The following is a 27,229-nucleotide window of genomic DNA, read 5'->3' as shown; positions in this document are numbered from 1 at the left end:
AAGAATGGTGCTGTCAGGGGCTGGAGGAAGGGGTGAATGGGGAGTTAATGTTTAATGAGTATAGTTTCAGTTTTGCAAGATGAAAAGAGTTCTGGAGATGGTTGCACAATAATGTACCTACTTAACACCACTGGACCATACACTTAAAAATAGCTAAAATTGTACATTTTATGTTATCTGTATTTTACCACAATAAAAACAATTGTTGAATTAAAAAAGAACCTCATGGAGAAAACATAAAGGGTTAGGAAGGAACATGAATGGAGAACTCTTTCCTTCACTCATTCATTCACTGAACACCTAACTACTGATTGCCAGGTATGTAGCAGGTACTATGCTAGGTAATGAGATACTACCTTGAGCAAAGCAGACAAACAGACATGGTATCTGTCCTAAAGCCTGTAGTTTAGTCAACCTACCAAAAAAGGTTCTCATAATTTGTAAGAAAATTGTCAAAAAAAAAAAGAGAGAGAGATTACCTAAAAGAAAATTATACCCCATACAGATGATTTCAAAAGGGGAAATTGTGTGTGTGTGCGTTTATAATTTATAAGACATAATATATTTATATACAATTATATATATTTGTAAGATTTCATTTATATGAAATTATTATATGTATAATTTTCCATCATCTTACCCAGGAACCAAAAATTAGAGATGCCTCTAATCTCGCCACCCCAATGAAGGGTTCTTAAGGAAGCTTCACATAGCCTCATGTTCTCCAGGGAGCCCAGCACAAAGTTGGAAGGCCACTGCTTAAGCATAAAGCCATGATAACTGTTTAAAGAAAAAAGCTCCTAGGGGTCCCTGGGTGGCTCAGTCAGTTAAGTGTCTGACTCTTGATCTCAGCTTAGGTCTTGATTCAGGGTTGTGAGTTCAAGCCCCACGTTGGGCTCCAATGGAGCCCACTTAATAAAAAGATAAAAGAAAAAAGCTCTTAAAAGAAGATAAAAATGTTGACTTTTGTTATTATATATGTTAACTGTATAAACGAATATGAGACTAGATTGTGGTTATGGATTAAAGAAAGAGAACATAAGGCTACCAGGTCTTGGTGGCATGGTGGTGGGCAGAGGACCCATACCATGTGTGGAAAGACCACAAATAGGAGACTGCCCATATGCCTTTTATTTCCCTCTCTATTCATTTTGGTCTCTCATTTTTTTTTTTTTACTGCTTTTTTTTTTTTTTTAAGTAGGCTCCATGTCCAACATGGGGCTCAAACTCACGACCCTGAGATCAAGAGTCACATGCTCTACCAACTAAGCCAGCCAGGCGCCCCTTGGCCTCTCATTTTTGACAGCTGAATTAGAAGATCTATTTTAGTCCATCTAAGGACATTACATTAAAGGACAGCTGCAATGTTTTCAATTAAGCAACAGAACATGAATGTTCTATTCCTAGACTTCTTTTTTTTTTTTTAACTTTTTTACTTGGATAAATTTACTTTAAAAGACATCTTTCTTTAAATATTTTTTAATTCAATTAATTAACATATAATGTATTATTGGTTTCAGAGGTAGAAGTCAGTGATTCATCAGTCTTATATAATACCCAGTGCTCATTACATCACATGCCCTCCTTAATGTCCATCACCCAGTTACCCCATCCCCCCACGCCCCTCCTCTCCAGCAACCCTCAGTTTGTTTCCTATTCCTAGATTTCTGATCAGGTTAATTTTTCACAAGAGAATAAACTTTCAGTTCAATATGAATTGATTATGGGGCCTGGTATAAACATGGCATTGCGTTAGGCCTTAGGGAGAATACAAAGATGAGTAAGACACATGCTTGTCCTGAAGAAGCTTATAGCATATAATGGTAAATAAGAATAATATGCCAATGACTATAGTGAAAAGGAGAGTATCTGTGCTAATCTTGAGGGTATGAACTCTATCTTACTCATGCTCGCTTTTCTAATGCCTGTTCCCATGCCTGGCACAGAACAGGCATGCAGTAAATATTTGTTGAATTGTTAGAGAGAAGGTGCTGTGAGAGATGCCATAGAACTGCATTGTCCAATAGGTAGCCACTGGCCACATGGTGCTATTTAAATTTAAATTGATTAAACGGAATAAAATTAAAATTTCACTTCCTTAGTCACTGGCCACATTCAGTGTGGCTAGTGGCTACTTTATTGAACAGCACAGATTAAAGAACATTGAAGAAGGTTCTGCCATAACAGATGAGAAAGAGGAAGTTTCCAAAGTTCCCCGTGGAGGATGACAGGAAAGGTGGAAGAACAGCATTTGAGCTGAGCCTTGAAGAATGAGTGGGTAGGATTTTAACAGGAGAAAATGGAAGGAGTAGCATAGGGATGGTGAACAGTAGGGGAAAATGAGGAAGGGCTGGAAAGGACAGGGTGTTTGAGTCATCCCACGTGCCTGGAGCTTTTAGAGGAAAAAGGTGAAAACAATGAAGTGTGGGGTTGAGTTGGTTAGGCCTAGCTTCATTCTCTTTCTCTACATCTTTCTTTTGCTCCACAGCCAAAGCCACCTGCATCAGGCCCATTTTAAGATGAGAGACACTTAAATGGCCTGCAGACCAACACTCTGGTATTCAACATCAACACCTTTCTTCCTAGTCTAACCTGTAGGAGGTACCTCAGTTCTCCTACCTAGCCATCTGCTTTAAATCCAATCTCGTGATAGTGTCCAGTTTATCTAAGTGGACTTCTCTGGGCCCTGTGCTATGTCCCTTGCCAGTCCTCTCTCAGCTGCTAGGTTTACTCTTGACAACCTTTATATCCTTGTCACCTCCCCAACCCAACATTCCATTAGACCCTGTTGCCAAACTCTAAACAATCAGATCTTCCTGGTGCCAAATGTTTGTGCAGACATTTGGGTGTAATCCACCCACATGCTGGAATGCCCTGATGTTTCATTTTGCACACTATGTAGAGATCACTCTCACCCTTGAGCACTGGGCCTTCCCTGGGAGCATCTACAGCTGGGTTAGTTCGCCCAGTGCCTGCCCTATGTAGATAGATGTTGGCCCCTTCCTGAAAACCCACGTTGCTAAAATAAAGGCCATGCCTGTCCAAACTTGCAGTCTGTGACAGTGGTCATTAGTGAGGAGCCTTAAATGCCAAAGCCAAAGTGTTTGTCCTTAGTAGGGAGGGCCACCAGAGGTTTTTGAGCCAGTGAGGTCAACACAGTGATAGATTAAACTGATGCCATGTGTGGGATGGACTGGAGAGGAATATTTGGGTGGGATATACCAATTTCCTTAGCCTTTCCACATGAACTCCATTTCCATGTTCATAGTCATCTTGGGTGTCATTTCGATGCCTGGCCCTATATTCTCCACAGTCCTCTGAAGTTTTGGAGTCAAAACCTGAATGTTCTGTTCCTAACACGGTGTAGGCAGTATAAGCCTTTAGACTGCAGCACATCGTCGTTACTGTTTCAGCGTTATGGGACATTTGACATACTATTCTATGTAGCTAATATGCCCTCTAATTAGGGTGATCCACCATCCCAGTGTGCTTGGGATGGTCCTAGGTTTTGTACAGAAAGTCCCATATCCTGCGAACTTCCTCAGGCCTAGGCAAACTGGGAACGTTGGTCACCCAAGTCTGGGCAAACCCACATGGTTGGTCATCCTACATGTGAAGCACTTAGACTCTAAGAAATGGCCAGGACTGTCTTGTATGTTTGGGGAAGCTGTGCACTTTACAGCTGCTCAATAAAAGGTTGCCAACTATGAGAGCACTGGCCAGAATTCGGATACAACATATAGCAGTCAACATGAGCTCCACCCAAGGCAGGGCTCACCCCCTCACTTAGGCCTCATTAGCACCACACCAGTACTCGCTGGGGCTTCTGAATCCCTTCACCTGAAACTGAAAATGAATCTAAGTAAGTCTTGTAGAGTAAGTCTGTAACTTGCTGAGTGAGCGCTAGGTTGCTTTGACTCCCTAAGAGTCACCTTTTTTAAAAATAATAGTCCTACACTCAAAAGTAATCTTTTTTCATTATATTTTTATTGTATACTTATTGTAAGTTTTAAGGTAAAACTTTCTTGAAATCTGCTTTTCCATCTCACTGTCTATACTCATACATCTTGCATGCCAGAAGCTTCCCCTCTAATTATCTTTGACTCACCAACCCAACCCAGGTAAGGTATTGTCTTTTTGCTGCCATTGTCCTCTTTCCCCATCTCCCCTGCAACACACATACACATTATGGATTACGTTACATTTCAAGTACTGAGTCATGATTGCATTAAATTTAGTCAACATTTTAAAATACAGCCTCCATCAGGGCACCTGGGTGGCTCAGTCAGTTGAGAGTCTGACTCTTGATTTCGACTTGGGGCTCTACGCTCAGTGGGGAGTCTGCTGGAGGATTCTCTCTCTCCCTCTCCCTCTGCGCTCCTCCCTACCCCCACATGCTCTCTCTCTCTTTCCCTCTAAAATAAAATAAAATACAGCTCTGAATACAAGACATTTATTTGTATTTTACTTTATGCTTGATTATACTGCATTTGATAAACAGGTGGAACAAGTTTCAAAGATTAAAAATAAAACAAAACACCTACTTTCCAGAAAAGCCGTTTCAGAATGAAGTTTTTCTGGGCTGCTACTTTAAGTTCCGTAATTAAGCAAAATATCTTCCTCAAAGTATTGTCTTTAAGAAAAAGTTCAGATTTAAGTTGACTGAAGTGCTTAATTTTCTCCTCAGATCTACAGAAACACAAGAAAAAAATTTCCATGTGAAAATGATAAACAGCAGTTGAGGAATATCAACGATTATTGAAAGGTTTGTAAAACTTTGTTACTAATGGAATTTTAATATAGCTTTGTGCTTCTAGCTTTATTACTCATTAGTAATGAACCTTGCTTTCCCCAGATTGAACTTTTTATTACTCTCCAGACATACTTTTCCCCATGCCCCTTTACTCAAGTGGTATCCAGCACATCAGGAGTACTCTCAGTGCCCCTCAGAAACTGTTGTCCCTCTTTCATTCCCTAGCCCACGGTTTGTTCACATACCATTTACCATACTGAATGAACCATACGTAATATTATTTGCTTCATATTTTTTCTTTAAATCAACTCACTTTGTCTGTGTGTGTAGAGAAGTTTATTTATGTAAGATTTTATTTATTTGAGAGAGGGAACAAGCACGTGCACGCACACATGGGAGCAGAGGGGGGGCAGAGAGAGGGAGAGAATCTCAAGCAGACTCCGTGCTGAGCACAGAGCCCGACCAGGGGCTTGATCTCATGACCTTGAGATCATGACTGGAGCTGAAACCAAGAGTCAGATGCCTAACCAACTGAGCCACCCAGGCGCCCCAAGAAGTTTATTTATAAAGAAAACTTTGTATCACTACTTTACAGGGAGAACCAGTATCATGTGCCATAAATAGCAGGTAACTGTAAAAATAGCATGAAAGCATCACAAGTTCTAAGTTGATGCACCACATTCCAAGCCTAAGGCCTCCCTCTCTTTGACAGAAAGGCAGATGAGCACGTGTTAGAGAGCTGCCATTTTTGGCACCAAGCTGAGAGGTTCTCCCTAATGAGATTGGACTAGTTGGAAAAGGAATCACTTTTCCACTATGGAATTCGAAGTTATTTCCTGCCATGTCAGAGTACCAAATGCATTCATCTCTTGTCACTGACCCGTGTGTGTTCCACAGTTCAGGAAAAGCTGGCTTTGCTGAAAAGAGGAACACCTTCCCCTTAAACCTTTCCCTAGTTCCACCATGAATGGGGAACCTCTCCCATAGCACTTTTTCCACACTTCTTATATATCACACTAATCCTATTTCCCCCCGTTGTCGTGATTTGTGTACCTGTCCTGGGCACTTTTCATGGACTAGCTCATTCAGTCCCACTAAGGGGGCAGAACTGGGAATTACTGTTGCATTTATAGGATGATAGAGAGGTTAAGTGACCTGTCCAAGTTCATACTGGCTGGCTCAGTCAGTAGAGTGTGTGACTCTTGATCTCAGGGTCATGAGTTCAAGCCCCACGTTGGGAGCTTACTGGAGCTTACTTTAAAGTAAGTGGAGGGGCACCTGGGTGGCTCAGTTGGTTAAGAGACTGCCTTCAGCTCAGGTCATGATCCTGGAGTCCCGGGATCGAGTCCCACATCCGGTGCCCTGCTCAGTGGGGAGTCTGCTTCTCCCTCTGACCCTCCCCCCTCTCATGCTCTCTCTCTCTCTGTCTCATTCTTTCTCTCTCAAATAAATAAATAAAATCTTTAAAAAAAAAAGAAAAAGAAAGAAAAGAAGGGTGCAAAGTAATGGTAGGAGAGGCATTTCATGTTCTGTGTAGGTTGATGGAAACTTCCTAGAATTTCTGACTTGAATTAAAAATATTTTTACCAAAAAATAAAAAAGGGGGGGGCGCCTGGGTGGCTCAGTCATTAAGCATCTGCCTTCGGCTCAGGTCATGATCCCAGTGTCCTGGGATCGAGCCCCGCATCAGGCTCCCTGCTCCGCGGGAAGCCTGCTTCTCCCTCTCCCACTCCCCTTGCTTGTGTTCCCTCTCTCACTGTCTCTCTCTCTCTCAAAAATATATATATATATTTTTTTACCACCTACTCCATAAATCTTGATACCAACCATTTATCCCAATACTACTACATGGAATCTTGGCTCTTGCCCACTACCTCCCCCGTTTTTTTAAAAAAAAAATCTAAGATCTTCTCTATCCAGTCAATGAGGCTCTTTTATTTTTTTTTTAAAGATTTTATTTATTTATTTGTCAGAGAAAGAGAGAGCACAAGCAGCGGGAGCGTCAGGCAGAGAGAGAAGCAGGCTCCCCACTGACCAAGGAGCCTGACATGGGACTCAATCCAAGGACCCTGGGGTCATGACCTGAGCCGAAGGCAGACACTTAACCGACTGAGCCACCCAGGCATCCCAATGAGCCGCCCTTATTAACGAAAACATTAAGACTTCCCCAAAAAACAGTCTCTTTTCTAGTGGAGACCCTGAAAGAGAAATGATCATCAAGAATTCAGTGATAGAGAAGCCTGGGTGGCTCAGTTGGTTAAGCATCTGCCTTCGGCTTGGGTCATGATCCCAGGTTCCTGGGATCGAGTCCCGCATCAGGCTCCTTGCTCAGCGGGGAGCTTGCCTCTCCTCTGCCCCTCCCCCTGCTTATGCTCTCTCTTTCTGACAAATAAATAAATAAAATATTTAAAAAAACAAGAATTCGGGGCGCCTGGGTGGCTCAGTCGTTAAGCGTCTGCCTTCGGCTCAGGTCATGATCCCGGGGTCCTGGGATCGAGCCCCGCATCGGGCTCCCTGCTCTGCGGGAAGCCTGCTTCTCCCTCTCCCACTCCCCCTGCTTGTGTTCCCTCTCTTGCTGTCTCTCTCTGTCAAATAAATAAATAAAATTTAAAAAATAAAAAAATAAAAAAATAAAAAAACAAGAATTCAGTGATAGAAGTCACAGAGGCAAGGGGTGCCTGGGTGGCTCAGTTGTTTTTTGTTGGTTTTTTTTTAAGATTTATTTATTTATTTATTTGACAGAGAGAGACACAGCAAGAGAGGGAACACAATCGGGGGAGTGGGAGAGGGAGAAGCAGGCTTCCCGCCAAGCAGGGAGCCTGATGCGGGGCTCGATTCCAGGACCCTGGGATCATGACCTGAGCCAAAGGCAGACACTTAACGACTGAGTGGGTGGTTCAGTTGGTTTATCATCTACCTTCAGCTCAGGTCATGATCCCAGGGTCCTGGGATCGGCCCCCACATCGGGCTCCCTGCTGAAGTGGGAGCCTGCTTCTCCCCCTCTGTCTCTCTGCCCCTCCCCCAACTCATGTGTGCTCTCTTTCTCAAATAAATAAGCAAAATCTTAAAAAAAAAAAAAGTCACAGAGGCAGAAGAACACGATTATAAACACGGGGGTCAGACAGGCTGATCAGAGTTCTAGATCTCCCTCTATTCAGCTGAGTAATTACCATGAGCAAGTTACCTAGTCTCTCTGTGCCTCAATTTCCTCATCTGTAAAATGGAGAGGATTATAGTACCTATCCCATTGTTTTGATACTTTAGTCTGTGCTTAGCACACAGTAAGTATTTAATAAATGGTATAAAATAGGAACGAGCTTTGAGATCCCACTTCCCTATACATCCACTTCTAATTACAATTACATTTCATTTAAAAAATAACTATAAAATTCCTCTATTCTCTGAGAACTGCAAAAATAGCAGGAATGTAGTTTTCACAAACTGATGAGCTTAGAAAAGCACAAGCTTGGAAAGAATACCAGCAGAATTACTTTCAATTTGACTTTCCTATTTTTCCCATTAGTCAGCAATTTGCTGCAATCCATATAGAAAACAGTTTTTATCTTGTGGCACTTATGATAACAGACTGTAATACCAAACTTTTCTTTCAAAAAAACCAGAACAGGGGTGTCTGAGTGGCTCAGTCGGTTAAGCGTCTGACTTCAGTTAGGTCAAGTCTCGGAGTCCAGGGATGGAGCCTTGTGGTGGGCTCTGTGCTCAGCGGAGAGTCTGCTTGTCCCTCTGCCTCTCTTCTTGCTCTCTGTCTCTCTCTCAAGTAAATAAATAAAATCTTTTAATAAATAAATAACCAAATTTCGTAAGAAAAAGCACACTAATCTCCTTATACTAAAAATCAATTCATAGGGCGCCTGGGTGGTTCAGTTGGTTAAGCGACTGCCTTCGGCTCAGGTCATGATCCTGGAGTTCCAGGATCGAGTCCCGCATCGGGCTCCCTACTCAGCAGGGAGTCTGCTTCTCCCTCTGACCCTCCCCCCTCTCATGTGCTCTCTCTCTCATTCTCTCTCTCAAATAAATAAATAAAATCTTAAAAAATAAAAAAAAAAAAAAATCAATTCATATATGAATTGAGGTCTCATATACATCATAAATATAAGTTAGATTCAGGAGTCTATATTTCTATATAGTCGCAGTTTCTTTGACCATTCAGAGAATATTTGTCTTTACATAGATGATAAACTTTGACTAATTTAAATAATAAAAAGTCTACTGCCAGAAGACTCCATTATTCAATTTCAGAATAAGGGGAAATTTTTCATTAATTTAACAGATATTTTATATTTTCATCAGCTAGAAAACATAAATTCACCCAAATGGTATGGCAAGAAGGATTCTTGATCTAATGATGAGCTCTGCTTTTCCTGTATTTTTCATTTTTCTGGATTTCCTGTATTTTTTCATTTTCAGGATATTTTATATAAATAATACATTTGTATAATGCTTTATAGCTAGAAAAGGCTTATCATAGATTATCTCAAAAGCACTGTGTATATATTCACAGTGGTCCCTATGCATCCGTGTGAGGTTACAGAGCTCACATTTGTGACAGAGTTCTAATTTGAAAACCCAAAGAGTATTTACTCCCTTTAAACTGACGGTACCTTGCAGGCAGAGAACTGTCTTGTATATCTTATACATATTACCACATTCCTCACAGTGCATTTTAAATTACTGCATTTTAAATATGTTGCCTTCAGGAATTAACTTTGCAAGAAATATGCTTTTCCTGAGTCAAGATAGTGGTAGAACTCTCCTGACTTTCAAGGACAAATTTCAAGTCACGCATATACAAAGTTAAAGCCTATTTTATTATCCGTTTAGTTTTAAAATCACCTTAAATAAGCACTAAAATTAAAACTGATACTTTTGTAAAGTAAACATATGAAAATATATGGAAATTCTATTTTTAAAACATGTAGAAATTCTAAGCTATCTGCATTACCATCTTTTAAAAAAAGAAATCACAAACATTGTTATTTAACCCCTACATACCTCAGAACATATCTCAAAATAAAACAAACATTTTCTTACAAAATAATCATTATCACATCCAACAAAATTATCAATAATTCTTTGGTATTGGCTAATACCCAGTCCATACTCAAATGTCCTCTATTGTCTTAAAAATGTCTTTTTACTTTTGGTTTCTTAAAATCAAGATATAAATCAGATACTTGTTATATTTGCTTATTATGTTTCTTAAGCCTTTTACAAACTTTTATTATGGAAATTTTTAAACATACACAAAAATGGAGAAAATTGAAAAGAAACAGCATATATCTATCACCTAGATCCAATAATCTTTAACATTTTTACAATCTTGTTTTATCTATTCCCTTACTTCCACACACACATACACACCCCTACCTGTTTTAAAATTGAAATAAAATATACATAATATAAAATTTACCACTGTAACCATTTTTAGGTATACAATTCAGTGGTATTAAGTGCATTCAGAATGTTGTGCAACCTCACTACTATCCATTTCCAGGACTTTTTCATCTTCCCAAACAGAAACTCTATACTGATTAACTGTAGATCCCCATACCCCTCTCCCCTCAGCCCCTAGTAACCTCTATTTTATTTTCTGTTTCTATGAATTTGCTTATTCTCAATGCCTCAAATAAGTGGAGTCATACAATATTTGTCCTTTTACGTCTGGCTTATTTCACTTGGTGTAATTTCCTCAAGGTTCCTCCATGTTGTCCCACGTGTCAAGACCTCATTCCTTTTCAGTGCTAACATGCCCACACTTCTAAGTCAGATGCAGGTTTAATTGTTTTAACAATTTATTCATTCATTCCATAAAGGCAGCCTACTATGTGCCAGTGACCCAGGTACAGTCCTGGCCCTTAAGGAGCATAGTGTATAATAGGGCAGCACGTAATCAAACAAGCCATCATAAGAGAGACTGTTAAATGCTACAAGATGGTAAGCACAGGATGTTATGGAGGGGCCCATCTGTTTAAAAAAAATTTTTTTAAGATTTTATTTATTTATTAGAGCACAAGCAGGGGGAGCGGCAGGCAGAAGAAGAGGGAGAAGCAGGCTCCCCCCTGAGCAGGAAGCCTGATGGGGGGCTCGATCCCAGGACCCTGAGACCATCCTGAGGCAGATGCTTAACCGACTGAGCCACCCAGGTGCCCCTCAGGGGCCCCTCTTATTGAAGCTTTGAGAATGATTTTTAGAGAAAGGGATATTAAGCTAAGACTTGATGAGTTGAAGTCATTCATGAAGAAGAAGAGTAGAGAGTAGGGTTCCAGAATAGAGGAAAAAGCAAACAAAAAAACCAAACATACAGGGAGCTTTCTGAGAACTGCAAGATCATTTGGATCAGCAGCTTAGGGCAGGAGTTGAGGGGACACAAGAGTTGAAGATGGAAAAATGAAAAGAGACATCAGGAAGATCTTTATAAGCTATTGTAGAGTTTAGACCTTCTCCTAAGGACAATGGGGAGCCAGTAAAGGCTTTAAGGCAGGGAGTTACATGATCAGATTTGTGCTTCCAAAAGATGCTTTGGTTATGGAGAGTGGGTTAGAGAGGGTCAAGAGTGAAGGCAGAGGCCAGGTAGGAAAATACTGTAGGAGCTCAGAACAAAGGGAATTGGGCTGAGCATGTGACAGTGGAAAGAAGTAGATATTATCCAGATATATTAGAGAAGAACAATGAATCCTGTGGTGATTGACTGGCTGTGGGGGTGGGAGGTGGTAAAGGGGAGAGAGAAGGTAAAGATGACATTCGGGACTTTGGCTTAGGTGTTGTGGGGATAAGGACAGCAGGCCCTGTGTTAGGAAACACAAGAGGAAGTTCAGGTCCCAGAAGGAAGATGCTGAGTTCTGTTTTGAATATGCTGACTTTAAGGTTCTTGTAAGACCTATGAGAGGTGATGTCCAGTGGGTAATTATGTTTGCAGACCTAAAATTCAAGGCAGAGAGTTGAAGTAGAGGTATAAATGTGATGGGCAGCAACACGTGGAGTTAGGAGAGGCAAAGAGGAGAGAACAGTCCCCCATGCAGCTCTGGCATATCACCACTCCTTACCTATATGGCTTTTGACTTCCAATAGCAGGACTGAGCTCACTAACATATAGGGGATCTTGTAAAAGAGTAGCTTTCTAAAAGAGGAAAAAAAGTGGGAATAGTTAGAATTTCTGTTTACTGAAAATCAATTTCTCCTGCTTTTAGTCAATATCATATATCTATTCCTTAATTCCTGCTATAGTACATGATTTGATTATGTAAATAATACCACAGGACATTGTTTTTCCTTATATAGTTTTTAAAAAGTTTTAAACATGGCATTTGCTCATTATAAAGTAAAATTATCTATCAAAATCAAGCAGTACAAAAATGCATAAACTAAAAGATAAAGTCTCTCCCTCCCCATCCCATCCCACTAGTCAAAGTGCCTTACTATACCCCTGAAACCAATATAATACTGTATGTTAATTATACTGGAATCAAAAATAACAATAACAACAAAGTACCTTACTATATTATTATCAGTATGGTTTATATCCTTTTAGGCATATAAAAACATATTATTTATAACATACATCTATAATATATACATATTAGATGATATTTTTATAATATATATTTAATACTAGCTAAATTACATCACATATATTAATCTGGGACTTTTTTTCCCACTTAATATATGGTGGACAGTTTTCCATGTCTGTGTATACAGGTTTACTTCTATCGTTTTAATGATTACGTAGTATTCCATAGTATAGATTATATAATAGTTTTGTTAACTATTCCCCTATCAATAGGGTTATTTTTCCCTTAAATCTTTAGTGTTGCCATTTTCCATTCATTCTGGGTCCCCCCAAAAAAATGGGTCAGTGTTCAGCAAGTTCTCTAAAGAATCTTTTATTTTATGCTGAGGCCTAACAGGTCAGAAAGAATTTCTGAAATGTTGCTGATTTACAACTCCAGACGAATTTACCCCTGTCTTATTCTTAATATCAGAGCAGGATGATGGGTGGGTGGGCAGGGGGGAAATACGTGCTTTTTCTCACCACTTTTGTTTTTTACAATCTGTTTGTTTGTTTTTTTAAGTAGGCTCCATGCCCAACGTGGAGCCCAGCCCAGGGCTTGAACTCATGATCCTGAGATCAAGACCCGAGCTGAGATCAAGAGTTGGATGTTTAGGGGCGCCTGGGTGGCTCAGTCGGTTGAGTGGCTGCCTTCGGCTCAGGTCATGATCCCAGGGTCCTGGGATCGAGTCCCGCATCGGGCTCCCTGCTCTGCGGGGAGCCTGCTTCTCCCTCTCTCTCTGCCTACTTGTGTTCTCTATCTCTCTGTCAAATAAATAAATAAAATTAAAAAAAAAAAAGAGTTGGATGTTTAACCAACTGAGCCACACAGGCACTCCTATTTTTGTTTTTTAAAGTAAGCTCTACACCCAGCATGGGGCTCAACCTCATGACCCCAAGATCAAGAGTTGCATGCTCTACCAGCTGAACCAGCCAGATGCCCCTGTTCTTACTACTTCTGTCATTGTTTTAAGTTAAAAAAAAAAAAAAAAGACAGCTTCTCTCTAAATGTTTATATTTACTGGGGTGCCTGGGTGGCACAGTCAATTAAGCATCTGACTCTTGCTCTCAGCTCAGGTCTCTTTTTTTTTTTTTTTAAGATTTCATTTATTTATTTAATAGAGAGAGACACAGCGAGAGAAGGAACACAAGCAGGGGGAGTGGGAGAGGGAGAAGCAGGCTTCCTGCTGAGCGGGGAGCCCGATGCGGGACTCCATCCCAGGACCCTGGGACCATGACCTGAGCGGAAGGCAGATGCTTAACGACTGAGCCACCCAGGCGCCCCTCACCTCAGGTCTTGATGTCAGGGTTGTGAGGTCAAGCCCCAAGTGAGCCTACTTAAAAAAAAAAAAAAAATGTTTATGTTTACTTTAAATCTAGAATTTTTTTTTTAAAGATTTTATTTTATTTATTTGACAGAGAGAACATGAAAGAGGAAACATAAGCAGAGGGAGTGGGAGAGAGAGAAGCAGGCCTCCCGCTGAGCGGGGAGCCCGATGCGGGGCTCGATCCCAGGACCCTGGGATCATGACCAGAGCCGAAGGCAGACGCTTAATGACTGAGCCACCCAGGCGCCCCTTAAATCTAGAATTTTAATTTGGGGATACTCCTTAGTTACTTAGCTTTCTAGCACCTATCTTCACAACATATGAAGGGCAAAGAATTGCCATATATTGTTTTTGTAGAATTTGAGATGCTTAAAGAACTCAGATGTAATTATTGTTGATGAAAGTTACAGATAAAATGGGTTACTGAATGAGACTCAGCTCTTTGGAAATCCTTAAAATCAGAATGAGTGCTAATTTCTTACTGGATGGTTTAGGTTTACCTGAAAATATAGAGAGTTAAAATGTCCATTCTTTTTTCCCGGTAGCATTTCCCTATCTCAACATGAATGAGCATTCTGGATCTCAAAGCAGAAGAGATCAGTTAGCCAAGATAAGTCTGACTGATTTAGGAGATGATTTTTTTTTTTTTTTTTTTTAAAGATTTTATTTATTTATTTGAGAGAGAACACATGAGAGGGGATAGGGTCAGAGGACGAAGCAGACTCCCTGCCGAGCAGGGAGCCCGATGCGGGACTCGATCCCGGGACTCCAGGATCATGACCTGAGCCGAAGGCAGTCGCTTAACCAACTGAGCCACCCAGGCGCCCAGATGATTTTTTTTTTTAATTTCCTAAAACTTATGAAGGCATCACCAAGAATAACCAAAGTGATCAACATGATGAAAGAATTAAACAGTGTCACAAAAGTCACAACTTTTTACATGTTTATATTGAATTAATATCTTATTCTTACTAGAATGAAGGCTAACTTGATTCATCATTTATGTATGAAATATTTGCTTACCCATTTTCCATCTTTCAAGAGATAGAACATTATTATTTTTTAAGGGGGGGAGGGGCAGAGGAAGAGGGAGAGAGAGAATCTTAAGCAGACGCCACGCCCAGTGCAGAGCCTGAGGCGGAGCTCAATCTCACAACGCTGAGATCATGACCTGAGCCAAAATCAAGAGTCAGACACTTAACCAGCTGAGCCACCAAGGCGCCCAGAACATTATTTTTTAATGATAGTATCTACCAACTCAAAGATAACCCCTTCCACCCACATTTATTTCAGTGGAAAAAATCAGACTACCTAGGTTCAAATCTCAGCTCCATGCAAGTTGTGCAACCTTGCATATATCATTTAATTTCTCAGTGCCTTAATTTCCTCATCTATGAAATGAGAATAACAGTCCTACCTCCTGGGGTTGTTTTGCAGATTAAATGAGTTAATATACAGAAAGCATCAAAGCAGATCCTACCTATTAATAACAATACATGTCAGTTATTATTATTGCTTTTATTATCAGAAGGGCTATGAGTTTGCCGATATGACTTGCCCCAACCATGCCTCTGCTGCAGAGTTAAAAAGTAGTAAGTACTACACTTGTCATGATGAGCACTGGGTGTTGTATGTAAGGGATAAACCACTGAATTCTACTCCAGAAACCAATACTGCACTGTATGTTAAATACCTAAAATTTAAATTTAAAAAAATAATAATTTAAAAAAAATGAAAATAAATGTTATAATTAATCTATTTGATTCACTATCATTACACCAAAAACCTCAACCATCTTATTAAAAATAGTAATAATAATAAAATAAGTAAAAAATTAAAAGTAGGACTAAAACCAGGAGTTAGTCAAGTCAGGGAAACATAAACAGTCATTTTGAAATATTTAGATAGATTAAGTTTTGGGTTTCCTATTAGAACATATGTGGCCTCCTTTTAATAGACCAGGGTTTCCCCTCTAATTATTACTTGTTTACATTTTTAATTTGGAAAACACTGTTTAAAAATTTAGGAGTGCCTGGCTGGCTCAGTAGGTGGAGCATGGGACTCTTGATCTCAGGGTTGTATATTCGAGCCCCACGTTGGGTGTAGAGATTACTTAAAAATAAATAAAATCTTTAAAAAAAATAAAATAAAATAAATATTTAAGGAGAAATTTTGAACATTAGACATTTAATTTAAACATTAACCATTCTGAACTGTGTATGAGAAACAACTGAAGAGTTGCCTTGAAATCTTTCAGTTTTAGCCATTTATAAAACCTCCTGCTTCCCTAGCTTCTTCTGAATGGAGCCTTTCATATTTCTTTAATATTATTGTGTTGGAAGATCACTAATAAAAATTAGGTATCATTGAAGATAATTGAAAAGGATCATATTATTCAGTTAATAAATTACTTATTTTAAAACTGATCCTGGTATAATAAAAAGATTCCCTAAATGAAAGTTCCGACTCTGCCCTTAAACCCACTATATACTCTTAAGTCACCTAAAATATTCACTTTCATCATTTATAAAATAAGGTGCTTAGACTAGGTAATCCCTATAAAATTACCTGCTCCTGTAACAGTGAATCCCATTAACCTACTTTCAATAGTGCAGCTAAGAAATAGAGACATATTGACAGTGTTGAACTTTATGTGAGCTCTGTGCTCTGAAAGAAATAGCTAAGAAATCACCCCAGCCAACAGAAAAAGACCACCCTGCTCACAAATATTCCAAGATAAGACCTTCTCCCTCCTTCTCCAGCATTCCCGGGAGACTTCCTTATTTACCCACCTCTGTAGAACCCCTGGTCGATCTCCTTTTCTTTAAGACACTCCTCATTAATGAGCATTTTCCTTAGCCTGAATAATATGAAATCCTTAATTGTCCAGTGTGTTTGTCTTTCATATTATTAAATTCCAAGGCTAAATTTCCAAAATGGAAATTTGGGGAAGCAGGAAAAGTATGTTTGCTTTAAGAAATACTCCAGCCAGGGGCTCCTGGCGGGGGGGCGCAGTTGGTTAAGAGGCCACTCTTGGTTTCAGCTCAGGTCGTGATCATGCGGATGGGCTCCCCGCTCAGCGGGGAGCCTGCTTCAGGATTCTCTCTCCTCTGCCCCCCACCTTGCTCACACTCTCTCTCTCTAAAATAAATAAATCTTTAAAAAAAATCACTCCAGCCAAAGTTAACTAATGAGAGCACTTACTATAATATAATTGTTCCATGAACTTTTTAAGTGCAGAAATATTGATGACGTTGTGGAAATAATGTACAAATGAAGTTCCGATGCCTTTTTCTCTAGGTTTGGGTTGTTCTGTAAAGGGGAGGCCAGGGAGGAATTTCCTAAGTAAAACTCATTTCCGTTCCCATTGCACTTGAAAGGGATTTCACTTAGAGAACCTTTGTGATCTGGAAGTCCCTTGGGTTCTTTTGTGTTGGTTGTGCAAGATGGCACACCGACAACCTTTGCAGTGGTTGACGTGGACTGACATCTCCTCCTGGAGGGGGTCGGTAAGGGTCGAAAGGCACTTTGGCCATGAAGAGACAGCTTCTTGAGGTCTGAAGGAGGACAGAAGCTTGAGTCCTTGGATGGTGTGCTGCTCTCCTGGCGGTACCTGTCAGGTAGGAGTTAGTGTTAAACATAATATTCAGAATTTAACAGTGAGGAACAAGGAGAATCCGGTGGCCCAGTTGCAGCAATTCAAGACTCTGAAAGTAAATAAATGTTTTCAAATAAAAAGAATTCTTATTAAGAGAAGGGAGTGATTTAATCTCACTTGCTTACCCACTGACCTAGTGGAGGTATTGTATAACATCCATTCATTATCTATACAGTATTACGAACTGTGTTGAGTTCCAACTCTCAGCTCCTTCCACCCCCAATGTTGCAGGTGCATGTGCGCACACACACACATACAATTCTTCATTATATTTTCCTGCTTTCAGAAATAAAACTGTACCCGGGGAGGGGGTTGGGAGGATGGGTTAGCCTGGTGATGGGTATTGAGGAGGGCACGTTCTGCATGGAGCACTGGGTGTTATGCACAAACAATGAATCATGGAACACTATATCTAAAACTAATGATGTAATGTATGGGGATTAACATAACAATAAAAAAAAATTAAAAAAAAAAAAGAAATAAAACTGTACCCAATGTCATTTAAAGCACTTTCTATATCTAAAGTTTTGTGCCTGTCCTTCACAGAACCCCAGTATTTCCAATGAAAGAACTTTTCATTCTGCTTTTGAAATCTGACTCTTCTTTCATTGTGCATTTCAAATGGATCCTGTAAAGAAAAGACCATTCATGTGGAGATAGGAAGTGAGATTTTTTTTTTTAATGGTGTTTTCTTGAATTCATGTCTTGCTAATACTCCTCTGATTTTCCAGTGTCATTCCAATAGCATTAGCACCGTTTTTCAGGATCAATCCTGTGTTCCACCCTCACCTTCCCTGCTCTCCACCTTACCACGACCGTTTCTCTAAGTCTGCTTTATGAGGAAACAAGTGGGAGAGGCTAAGAAGCTGTAGGGTCATGATGAGGTCCAAGGTCCAATCCTGGCTCTTCCACTCAGTGGTTATGTGACTTTGGTTGACCTCAACTTCAATCTCCTAATTTTAAAATAGGAACCAATAACAGCACCAATCCCAATAAGTTTCTGTGAGGATGGGGCGCCTGGGTGGCTCAGTCGTTAAGCATCTGCCTTTGGCTCAGGTCATGATCCCCCGGTCCTGGGATCGAGCCCCGCATCAGGCTCCTTGCTCCATGGGAGGCCTGCTTCTCCCTCCCCCACTCCCCCTGTTTGTGTTCTCTCACTGTCTCTATCTCTGTCAAATAAATAAATAAAATCTTAAAAAAAAAAAAGTCTCTGTGAGGATTAAATAAAAAAATATATGCAATGTGTTTATAACACTGGAAGCACTCAATAGGTGCTAGCTATTAATACAATCCTATGTTGCCTTGAATTGCTGGTTTATTGTTTTATAGTAAAATATGCTGTCTCCCTTATAAGATTGGAACCATCTTGAAAGTGGATAGCCACTTTGTTTTTATTACTCCTTAAATTAATTTTAAACATGTATAACATCCATTCTTTATCTATACAGTATTACGAACTGTGTTGAGTTCCAACTCTCAGCTCCTTCCACCCCCAATGTTGCAGGTGCATGTGCGCACACACACACACACACACACACACACCTATAAAGTGGTCACCTCAGTTTGCTCATTCAAGTTACCTCCCTCTTAAACAGCCACCCCTTGCCAAACCCTCAGGCTTAAGGATATGCACACTGGCATTGTGGTCCCGGAGTGTGATCTGGAAAGGAAAGTTTAAGAGCACCCCCTCCTTCCTGCACCCTTCTTGCCCTGTGGATGGGCACGTGGCATGGCCAGATTTTAAACACACAACTGAACAAATTACTATATAACCCACAACCCCTAAATGCTGCTCAGTAATTATCTTACCTTACCCTATTTTTTCGTAGGATTCTAGCATTATGTAACAGTATTATCCAAGTGTCTAAGAATATAAGATGCTCACACTAAGGATTTTCAGGTAAATGAATATGTCCAGCTCAGAAATGGAAGATATATATACTGCAATCCTCTTTTTAAAGAGATAATTTTTCTTTATTCCTTCAGGTAATATAATTCTAAAATTTTCTCTATGGAAATTGAAGAGCGTTAAATAACCAGTATGTAGATTGTGCTACATAATGTTATAAAATTATGTTAAAATGTTCATTTTAGGCACAATCTATGTTTCATATAAAAGCTCAGCAAAATGGTTTTAGGTAGTTACAGAAAATCTCACTTGAAGTGACAGTTATTCAGTTATATAAAATCTATTATTTTGGAGAGATAAAAAGGATTTCTAAAAAGGATTACCTTTTTGGCAGCATAAATGAAAATACCATGGAAATTATAGCTTCAACAGATAAGCAAGCCAACTCATAAAACTAAACTGTATTCTTCATTTGAAATTCAGTTAATACCCATCTTTACTAGTCTGATTAAAAAGTAGTTTGTTGGGGCGCCTGGGTGGCTCAGTCGTTAAGCGTCTGCCTTCAGCTCAGGTCATGATCCCAGGGTCCTGGGATCGAGCCCCGCATCGGGCTCCCTGCTCTGCGGGAAGCCTGCTTCTCTCTCTCCCACTCCCCCTGCTTGTGTTCCCTCTCTCGCTGTCTCTCTCTGTCAAATAAATAAATAAAATCTTTAAAAAAAAAAAAAAAGTAGTTTGTTACTAAGCAAGAGTTCTAGAGTCTTGAATTTGCACACATGTCAGCTTCATATTTATAGAACTAAGTTGCTAAAAGTCAAGTTTTTCTAATGAGCTGACTGTGTATCTCTAGGGAGAGCCCAGCCACATTAGAGGAAGAGATGAGAGAATAGGAAAGAGAACTCCAAAATCAGAAGTATGCACAAATCACTTTTTCTTCCTTTTTCCCTCTGCATCAAAGACAGATAAACTCCTTGAGACTGAAAATTGTTGGGTCACAGTCCAAAAAGCAACAGGCAAAATGGAACAGCTTCACAAAAACCTATTAGGCTCAAGTTCAGCTAAGAATAAGAAGTCCACAGGGGCACATGGGTGGCTCAGTCGTTAAGCATCTGCCTTCGGCTCAGGTCATGATCCCAGGGTCCTGGGATCGAGCCCTGCGTTGGGCTCCCTGCTCCGCGGGAAGTCTGCTTCTCCCTCTCCCACTTCCCCTTCTTGTGTTCCCTCTCTCGCTGTGTCTCTCTCTCAAATAAATAAATAAAATCTTAAAAAAAAAAAAAAGAATAAGAAGTACACAAATACTAGCATATTGATACTCTATCAAGAAATGAAGAAAAATGGTAAATTAGAAAAAATGGGTATTTGATTTAAGAAATTCTTAAAAAGGATAAGAAAGAAGTTAAATGAATATGAAATGGAGAGTTTAGTTTTCACAGAGAGCTAGAAACCTATCACATTGAAATAGATGTCAGATTAATATGCTAAAAATAAGAAACAAGAAGAACAATAGAGAACAATGATTCTTCTATAAGAAGTCCTATAGACCTAGATCTCAAGATCCAGAATTTGAGCTCTCTTGAATAAAAAATTCCCCCATGAAGAGGCACCTGAGCGGCTCATTTGGTTAAGCATCTGCCTTCAGCTCAGGTCATGATCCCGGGGTCTCTGGATTGAGTCCTACATCCAACTTCTTGCTCAGCGGGGAACCTACTTCTCAATCTCCCTCTGCCTGCCGTTCCCCTGCTTGAGGTCTCTCTCTCTCTCTCTGTCAAATAAATAAATAAAATCTTAAAAAAAAAATTCCCCCATGAAGATTCTTCTAAAGTAGAACTGGGAAATATAAGCAACTCTGTATTCAAAGTTAGAAAAAAAAGGGGTGCCTGGGTGGCTCAGTTAGTTGAGCATCCGACTCTTGATTTCAGCTCAGGTCAGGATCTCAGGGTCATGGGATCCAGCCCCATGTAGGGCTCCGTGCTCAGCGTAGAGTCTGCTTTGGATTCTCTCTCTCCCTCTGCCCCTCCCCCCACTTGTGCATGCATGGTCTCTCTCTCTCTCTCAAATAAATAAATTAATTAATTAAAAACACACACACACACACAGAAAAAAGTTCTCAGATATCTAAGCATAACTGAGAGGCTAGCAGAGACCAGTACCCAACTCTTCATGGGCATATGACCCAGAGTCACATAACATAATATTCAAAATATCCCAGATGCAATCCAAAATTACTTGACATTTGAAGAGCCAGGAAACTCTCCATATCTTATGAAGAAAAAGACAATGAACAGATATCAACTGAGATGACCAAGATGTTGGAATTTTCAGACAAAGACTTTAAGGCAACCATTATAACCAGGCTCTGATAAATAAGAGTGAGCCCCTTTGACACAAATGGAAAGATAGAAAGTATCAACAGGGAAACAGAAGATATAAAAAGGGGGGCACCTGACTGGCTTAGTCAGCAGAGCATGCAATTCTTGATCTCAGGGTTGTGAGTTCAAGCCCTGCTTTGGGTGTGGAGCATACTTAAAAATAAATAAAATGAAAAATAAAAAACAAATTCCAATTTAGAAGATATAAAAAGGGACCACATGGAGCTTTTAGGAGGAAATACACACTACAATAACCAGAAACTTAAAAATTCATTGAATGGGCTCAGTAAACAGTATAGAAATGACAAGAAAGAGTCATTGAATTTGAAGATAGATGAACAGATGTTATCTGATCTGAACAACATAGAGAGTAAAGATTGAAGAAAAACATGAACAGAATTTCAAAGGACTGTATGACAGTATGAAAGGTCTAATATTCATATCTCCAGAGTCCCAGAAAGAAAGGAGGAAAAGCATGGTGCAGAAAAAATATTTGAAGGAGTCATGGCCAAAACTCTCCAAATTTGGCAAAACACATAAACTTACAGATTCAAGAAACTCAGTGAATCCCCAAAAGATAAACTCAAAGAATTCCTCACCAGACACATAATCAACCTGCTGAAAATAATAAAGGAAATTCAGGGATACTAAGAACTGAATGACAGTATATGTCAAAATACATGTGACTCAGCTAAAGTATATCTTACAGAAAAATCTATAGCTGTTTTTAACTCTGAATCCTGCTTAAATCCTATGGAGAATTTTTTTTAAATCAGGCAGTCAACTGCCGTATGCATTCTGTTCAAGATTTTTACTTGCATTCAGAGGGAGAGATGGGTTGAAGTACACTTACTCCATCTTGACCAGAGTCAAAACCTTAATTAATTTTATTACAGCAAAATTAAAATTCTGTTCAGTAAAAGATACCACACAGACAAAGCTAATAAATACCTGACAAAATGGGAGGAGATATTTTTAATGTCTAAAACCAACAAGCAGATTCATAGATAGAATGAACAAAGCAGTTCTCCTGAGTATCAAGCCCATGGAAATTTTCAGACAGGTCCATGAAGGGGGAAAAGGAGGAGGGAAGAGGAAGAGAGTGATACGGGAGAAGAACAAATATTGGTTCTACCCCAAAGCTCAATAGATGTATTTTTATATTTTTATAAATATATAACTGAGCAAAGAATACTAATAATGATAAACTGTGAGCAAATTATGTGCACAAGAATATATCTATGTCATGTTTTCAGGGCCAGTTTTGAGAATGACGAAGATTATTATAAAAATAGTTTTTAGAGGCCTTGAATCCTTTCTCTTGAGTTTCTAAACGTTCTGGGTCCATGTGCTTACCCATATAGTATATTTACATAAACACAGGACTGCTCCTCTAAGAGAACTACAGCAACCTATTGTGCGAGAAATTCTTAGAAAATTAATATTAAAAAAAGAAAGTTAATATAGATGGTACCTTGTGCCAAATTATTGCACAACAGCACTTTTATTTTTTAAATGCAGTAGTGTTATTAGTGAGAGTAGAAAAGAGGAAAATTATTCCATCCCAAGGCTTGATGAGGGATTCTGAGGATGCTGAATAAATTATTGCTCAGTGGCTGACTTACTGATAATCAGCAATAACAAAGGGTTTTAATAAGGACTAAGTGCCACACAGAGTTTAAGCACTTTACATGTGCATGACCGAGCCCCACATATCACCCTTCTGAGAAAGGAGCTGTCATGAGCTCCATTCTACCCCTGAGCAGTGAAGCCTAGGAAGGCTAAAGATCCCAAAGCAGTCAGGATTCAGTCAGCCAGTGTGGCTGCAGAGCTCCATGCTTATGTACTACGTGGAGAGAAATAGCACAGTTCCCCTCTTCTATTTCCTATCAAGCAGTGCTGCTCCTTAGAGAATAATATAAGGTTCACATTCTTCTGGTTTCCCCCTCCTTCTGGTTTCCTAATGGTGTACAATTAAGCGCAGCACATTCTCATTCCACTAGGATTGTCAGCTCTACTTCCATTTATTAAACAGATCAGTTTCTCCAAAAGCTCATCCTTCTACTTGCCATGCACTATGGTTAGAAAATCCACTTTTAAATTTTCACTAGCCAGATATCGGTAGGGGCTACACATAGATGTAAACTCAGATCAGAATCCACCCTGGTGGGTATGGGCCTGACAGACCTGGACTGAGGCCGAAGCATTGTCACTATTTCTTTTCCTCATGGATGATTCAAGGTGAACTCAGATTGATGTAAATCTTCCTCTGTGCCGACACTGTAAAAGTGTTCTATTGATCTCAGCCTTCCTCTCTGTTTCTTTCCACTCGTAAGCAATAGGCAGTCTTTTTTCCCTCCTGCAGCTTTAGGGAACTCTTAAGTAGGTCACAATACGCTATTCCTACTTGAAATATCTACTTGGGTTTTCTCCTGTAAAATGCATATGAGAACCTGGAACCATCCACTGATGAAGAGCTACACTAAAGATAGAGAAACCTAAATACTGAACCTCATTATCAGAGATCACTAGTCTGTTTTCCATCCCTCAGGTGTTAAAAGACTGGTTGTTTACTATTACCCTGAAAAGTAATCATACTTATGTAAGTCTGATGTCCCAGGATAACTGCATCCTTCTTATGACCTGCAGCTTCTCATAATTAGGCCTAAAACTTTACAGCTCAGAGGTGTGTCAAAGCTCTGTACATGATACCATTCTTTAGTCCTCTAATTACTGCTTTCTATCCTAGCCTGCCTTTTGTTTACGCTTTTGACTCATGTGTTTAATTATGGAGATGATAGTGTTAGAAAACGACGGGATGGAGAGTAGACCTAGCTCCCCCTGACCCCCCCGATTTGGAAACTACTCCTTCCCTCCACACATGGAACACACAGAAGCTGCTGTGTTTTTAAAGTCTCTGACCTCTTGGCTGGGGTGGATATTTTTCATCAGTGAGTCATTTAGTCAAGCTAGGGCATCAGAGACCTTCCCGGGATTTTTAAATTTGATGCAAGAAAGTGCATGAGTTAGCCTTTGTCTGGTGGTGGGAGTTGTAATGTGAATTTAAGACAGGTGGTTGCCCCGTGAAAGACATGGTATTCAGTGAGAAAAAATGAGGCTGATCTACCAACATCAGAGGATACAAAGTCCTATGTCCATTCAAGTCCCCAGTTCCAGCTATGCCTCGGTGTCAACTTCATTCTTACCATTCCTGCATTCTAGTATTTGGCTTCTATCCTTTGCTGATTTCACCCACTATTACACATCTAAAACTGAATACAGAGCCCAGTAAATAAAGTGTGCCAGATTAAGCAGGTAGGTAAGTAGATCTACATTTGTGTCTGTATTTAGGTCTATTTCTATATATATATCTGTTGAATGAGTGCTGAATTACCTGAGTGGCCCCAGTTATTCCAGTAAATTCCCCTTTTAACCTAAGTTGGATATCTGCTACTTCTAACAGTTCTGACCTTCACGATAACCTAAAATGACTACTACAAACATTAATTAGAAACCTCTTCTTTGTTTCTAAATTGGAAGAAAACAAGGAGAGTATCAGAGTGGTCTAGAAAACCTGGGACATTAATATGGCAAAATGTGAAATGAAGAATATTGAGTCTGAGAGCATGTGGATGGCTGTTAGTGGTATTGCCTTCCCTCGCCACTTCTAGTTTCGAAGGCCATGTTGGCAGTTTTACTTAGTGTCCTGCAACAACAGAGAGACCCCTCCTCCGGGAACAAAGAAGATGCAGCACTTAGGGCAACAATGGAAGTGCATCAACTCCTTTAAAACATGCTTTATTATTTCATGGATTTAGATCAAATCATGCTTCCCCAAGCCTATATAATACAGGCCAGGCTAGGTTGTAAAGAACATGATTAATCATTCAACAAATACGAAGCAGCTACGATGTGCCAGGCACTAGGCCAAGCACTAGAAATATATCCGTGTGCAAGAATATCTAGGTCCCGGGGCACCTGGGTGGCTCAGTTGGTTAAGCATCTGCCTTCGGCTCAGGTCATGATCTCAGGGTCCTAGGATTGAGCCCCACATCAGGCTCTCTGCTCAGCAGGAAGCCTGCTTCTCCCTCTCCTACGCCCCCCGCTTGTGTTCCCTCTCTCCCTGTGTCTCTCTCTGTGTCAAATAAATTAAAAAAAAAAAAAAAAAGAATATCTAGGTCCCTGCCCTCATGAGGCTTACATTCTAGTGGGAACACAGACAATAAGCTATAGATATGTAATAACTATATGTTCTGTTTATGATGGTGCTATGACATAAACAGAGTACTCTGATAAAAACCTGTGTGCGTCTGTTAGAGGGTCATATACTTCAGACAGATCAGGCAAGACCTGTTTGAGATGTGGACATTCAAGCTAAGACCTGAAGGACGAGAAAGAGTGAGCCATGTGAAAAGCAGTGTGAAGAGGAGAAAGGAAGTGAAAAGGCCCAGAGGTGGGAAAAGCTTGAGGTGCACTAGCCCGTGTGGTGAGCAAGGGGGGAAGTGACTTGAGATGCAGCTGGAGACAGAAACAAAGGCCAGGTCTTGCAGGGCTGTCTAGATGTGTAAAAAGTTTTATTTTCTGGGCAATGGGATACTACTGAAAGGTTTTTTTTTTGTTTTTTTTGTTTTTTTTTATTTAAAGATTTTATTTATTTATTTGACAGAGAGAGACAGTGAGAGAGGGAACACAAGCAAGCAGAGTGGGAGAGGGAGAAGCAGGCTCCCCGCTGAACAGAGAGCCCGATGCGGGGCTCGATCCCAGGACCCCGGGATCATGACCCAAGCTGAAGGCAGACGCTTAACGACTGAGCCACCCAGGCGCCCCTCTACTGAAAGGTTTTAAGCAAAAAAAAAAAAAAGGGGGGGGTCATTTGGAAAAGTCACTTTGACTTTAAGGTGAATAATGGATTCAGACAGGGGTGGAGAGGCAGGGTGTTAGCTTGTTTGAGCTGCTGTCAAAGCAGTCTGACCACAGACTGGGTGGCTTATAAAAACAGAAAATGTATTCCTCGCAGTTCTGGAGGCTGTAAAGTCTAAGATCAGGGTGCTAGTGTGGTTGCCTTATGGTGAGGACCCTCTTCCTGGTTCCTGGCCAGTTCCTTCCTGCTGTGCCTTTTCACGGTGGAAGGGGCTAGTGAGCTCTTTGGAGCCTCTTCTCTAAGAGCACTAATCTCATTCATGAGGCCTCCACCCTCAAGATTAAAGCACCACCCAAAGGCTCACCTCCCATTACCGTCACCTTTGGGGGTTCGGATTTCAGCATGGGAATTTGGGAGGAGCACAAACATTCCAACCACAGCAGATACCAAGAGTGAAGACAGGGGGGAGCAGTGAGAGGTGTTGCAAACCCAGGTGAGAGATGACAGTTGCTTGCACTGGAGGATTGACAGTGAAAACAGAGAGCAGTTGATGGATTGTAGATATATTATGGTTGTAGAACTCAGGAATCTCAATAATCCAGGAGTCAATTGACTACTTAGCCCAGGATTTCCTGAACCTTGGTAGCTAGCTAACATTATCATCTAGGGAGCTACCAAAAACAGACTGTTGAGTCCCAGACCTAAAGCTTAGGATTCAGTAGTCTGGGGTGAAGTCCAGAAGTCTGAACTTTCCATGAACCCTTGAGAGATTCTGGCATGAGGCCAGACTTGAAAAAAACATGGATCTGTGCTCTTATTCCAGGTGACCTTTATTCCCAAACCCTGCTTT

The 27,229-nt window shown here is 40.2% G+C and overlaps 1 protein-coding gene and 1 long non-coding RNA gene across 3 annotated transcripts in view; one reads left to right on the top strand and one right to left on the bottom strand.

Moving 5' to 3' along the window:
• Positions 1–27,229, bottom strand: part of CUNH12orf56 (chromosome unknown C12orf56 homolog) — a 97,121-nt gene that overhangs the window by 21,589 nt on the left and 48,303 nt on the right. The window contains exons 4-6 of the mRNA XM_032420212.1: positions 16,850–17,258; positions 11,815–11,888; positions 4,545–4,689 (exon numbers count right to left, since the gene is read on the bottom strand). Coding sequence (XP_032276103.1) covers positions 4,545–4,689; positions 11,815–11,888; positions 16,850–17,258 — 628 coding nt within the window. The remainder of the gene's footprint in view (positions 1–4,544; positions 4,690–11,814; positions 11,889–16,849; positions 17,259–27,229) is intronic.
• Positions 1–27,229, top strand: part of LOC116642141 — a 96,471-nt gene that overhangs the window by 47,955 nt on the left and 21,287 nt on the right. For both annotated transcript variants that reach the window (XR_004301317.1, XR_004301316.1), the window contains exon 3: positions 4,688–4,765. This is a non-coding gene — a long non-coding RNA (uncharacterized LOC116642141). The remainder of the gene's footprint in view (positions 1–4,687; positions 4,766–27,229) is intronic.

The sequence above is a fragment of the Phoca vitulina genome, unplaced genomic scaffold (genome assembly GCF_004348235.1).
Source record: "Phoca vitulina isolate PV1807 unplaced genomic scaffold, GSC_HSeal_1.0 scaffold23, whole genome shotgun sequence".
NCBI classification, from domain to species: Eukaryota; Metazoa; Chordata; class Mammalia; order Carnivora; family Phocidae; genus Phoca; species Phoca vitulina.
Note: the sequence above shows the minus strand (reverse complement) of the source record. Positions and strands in the feature narration are given on the sequence as shown.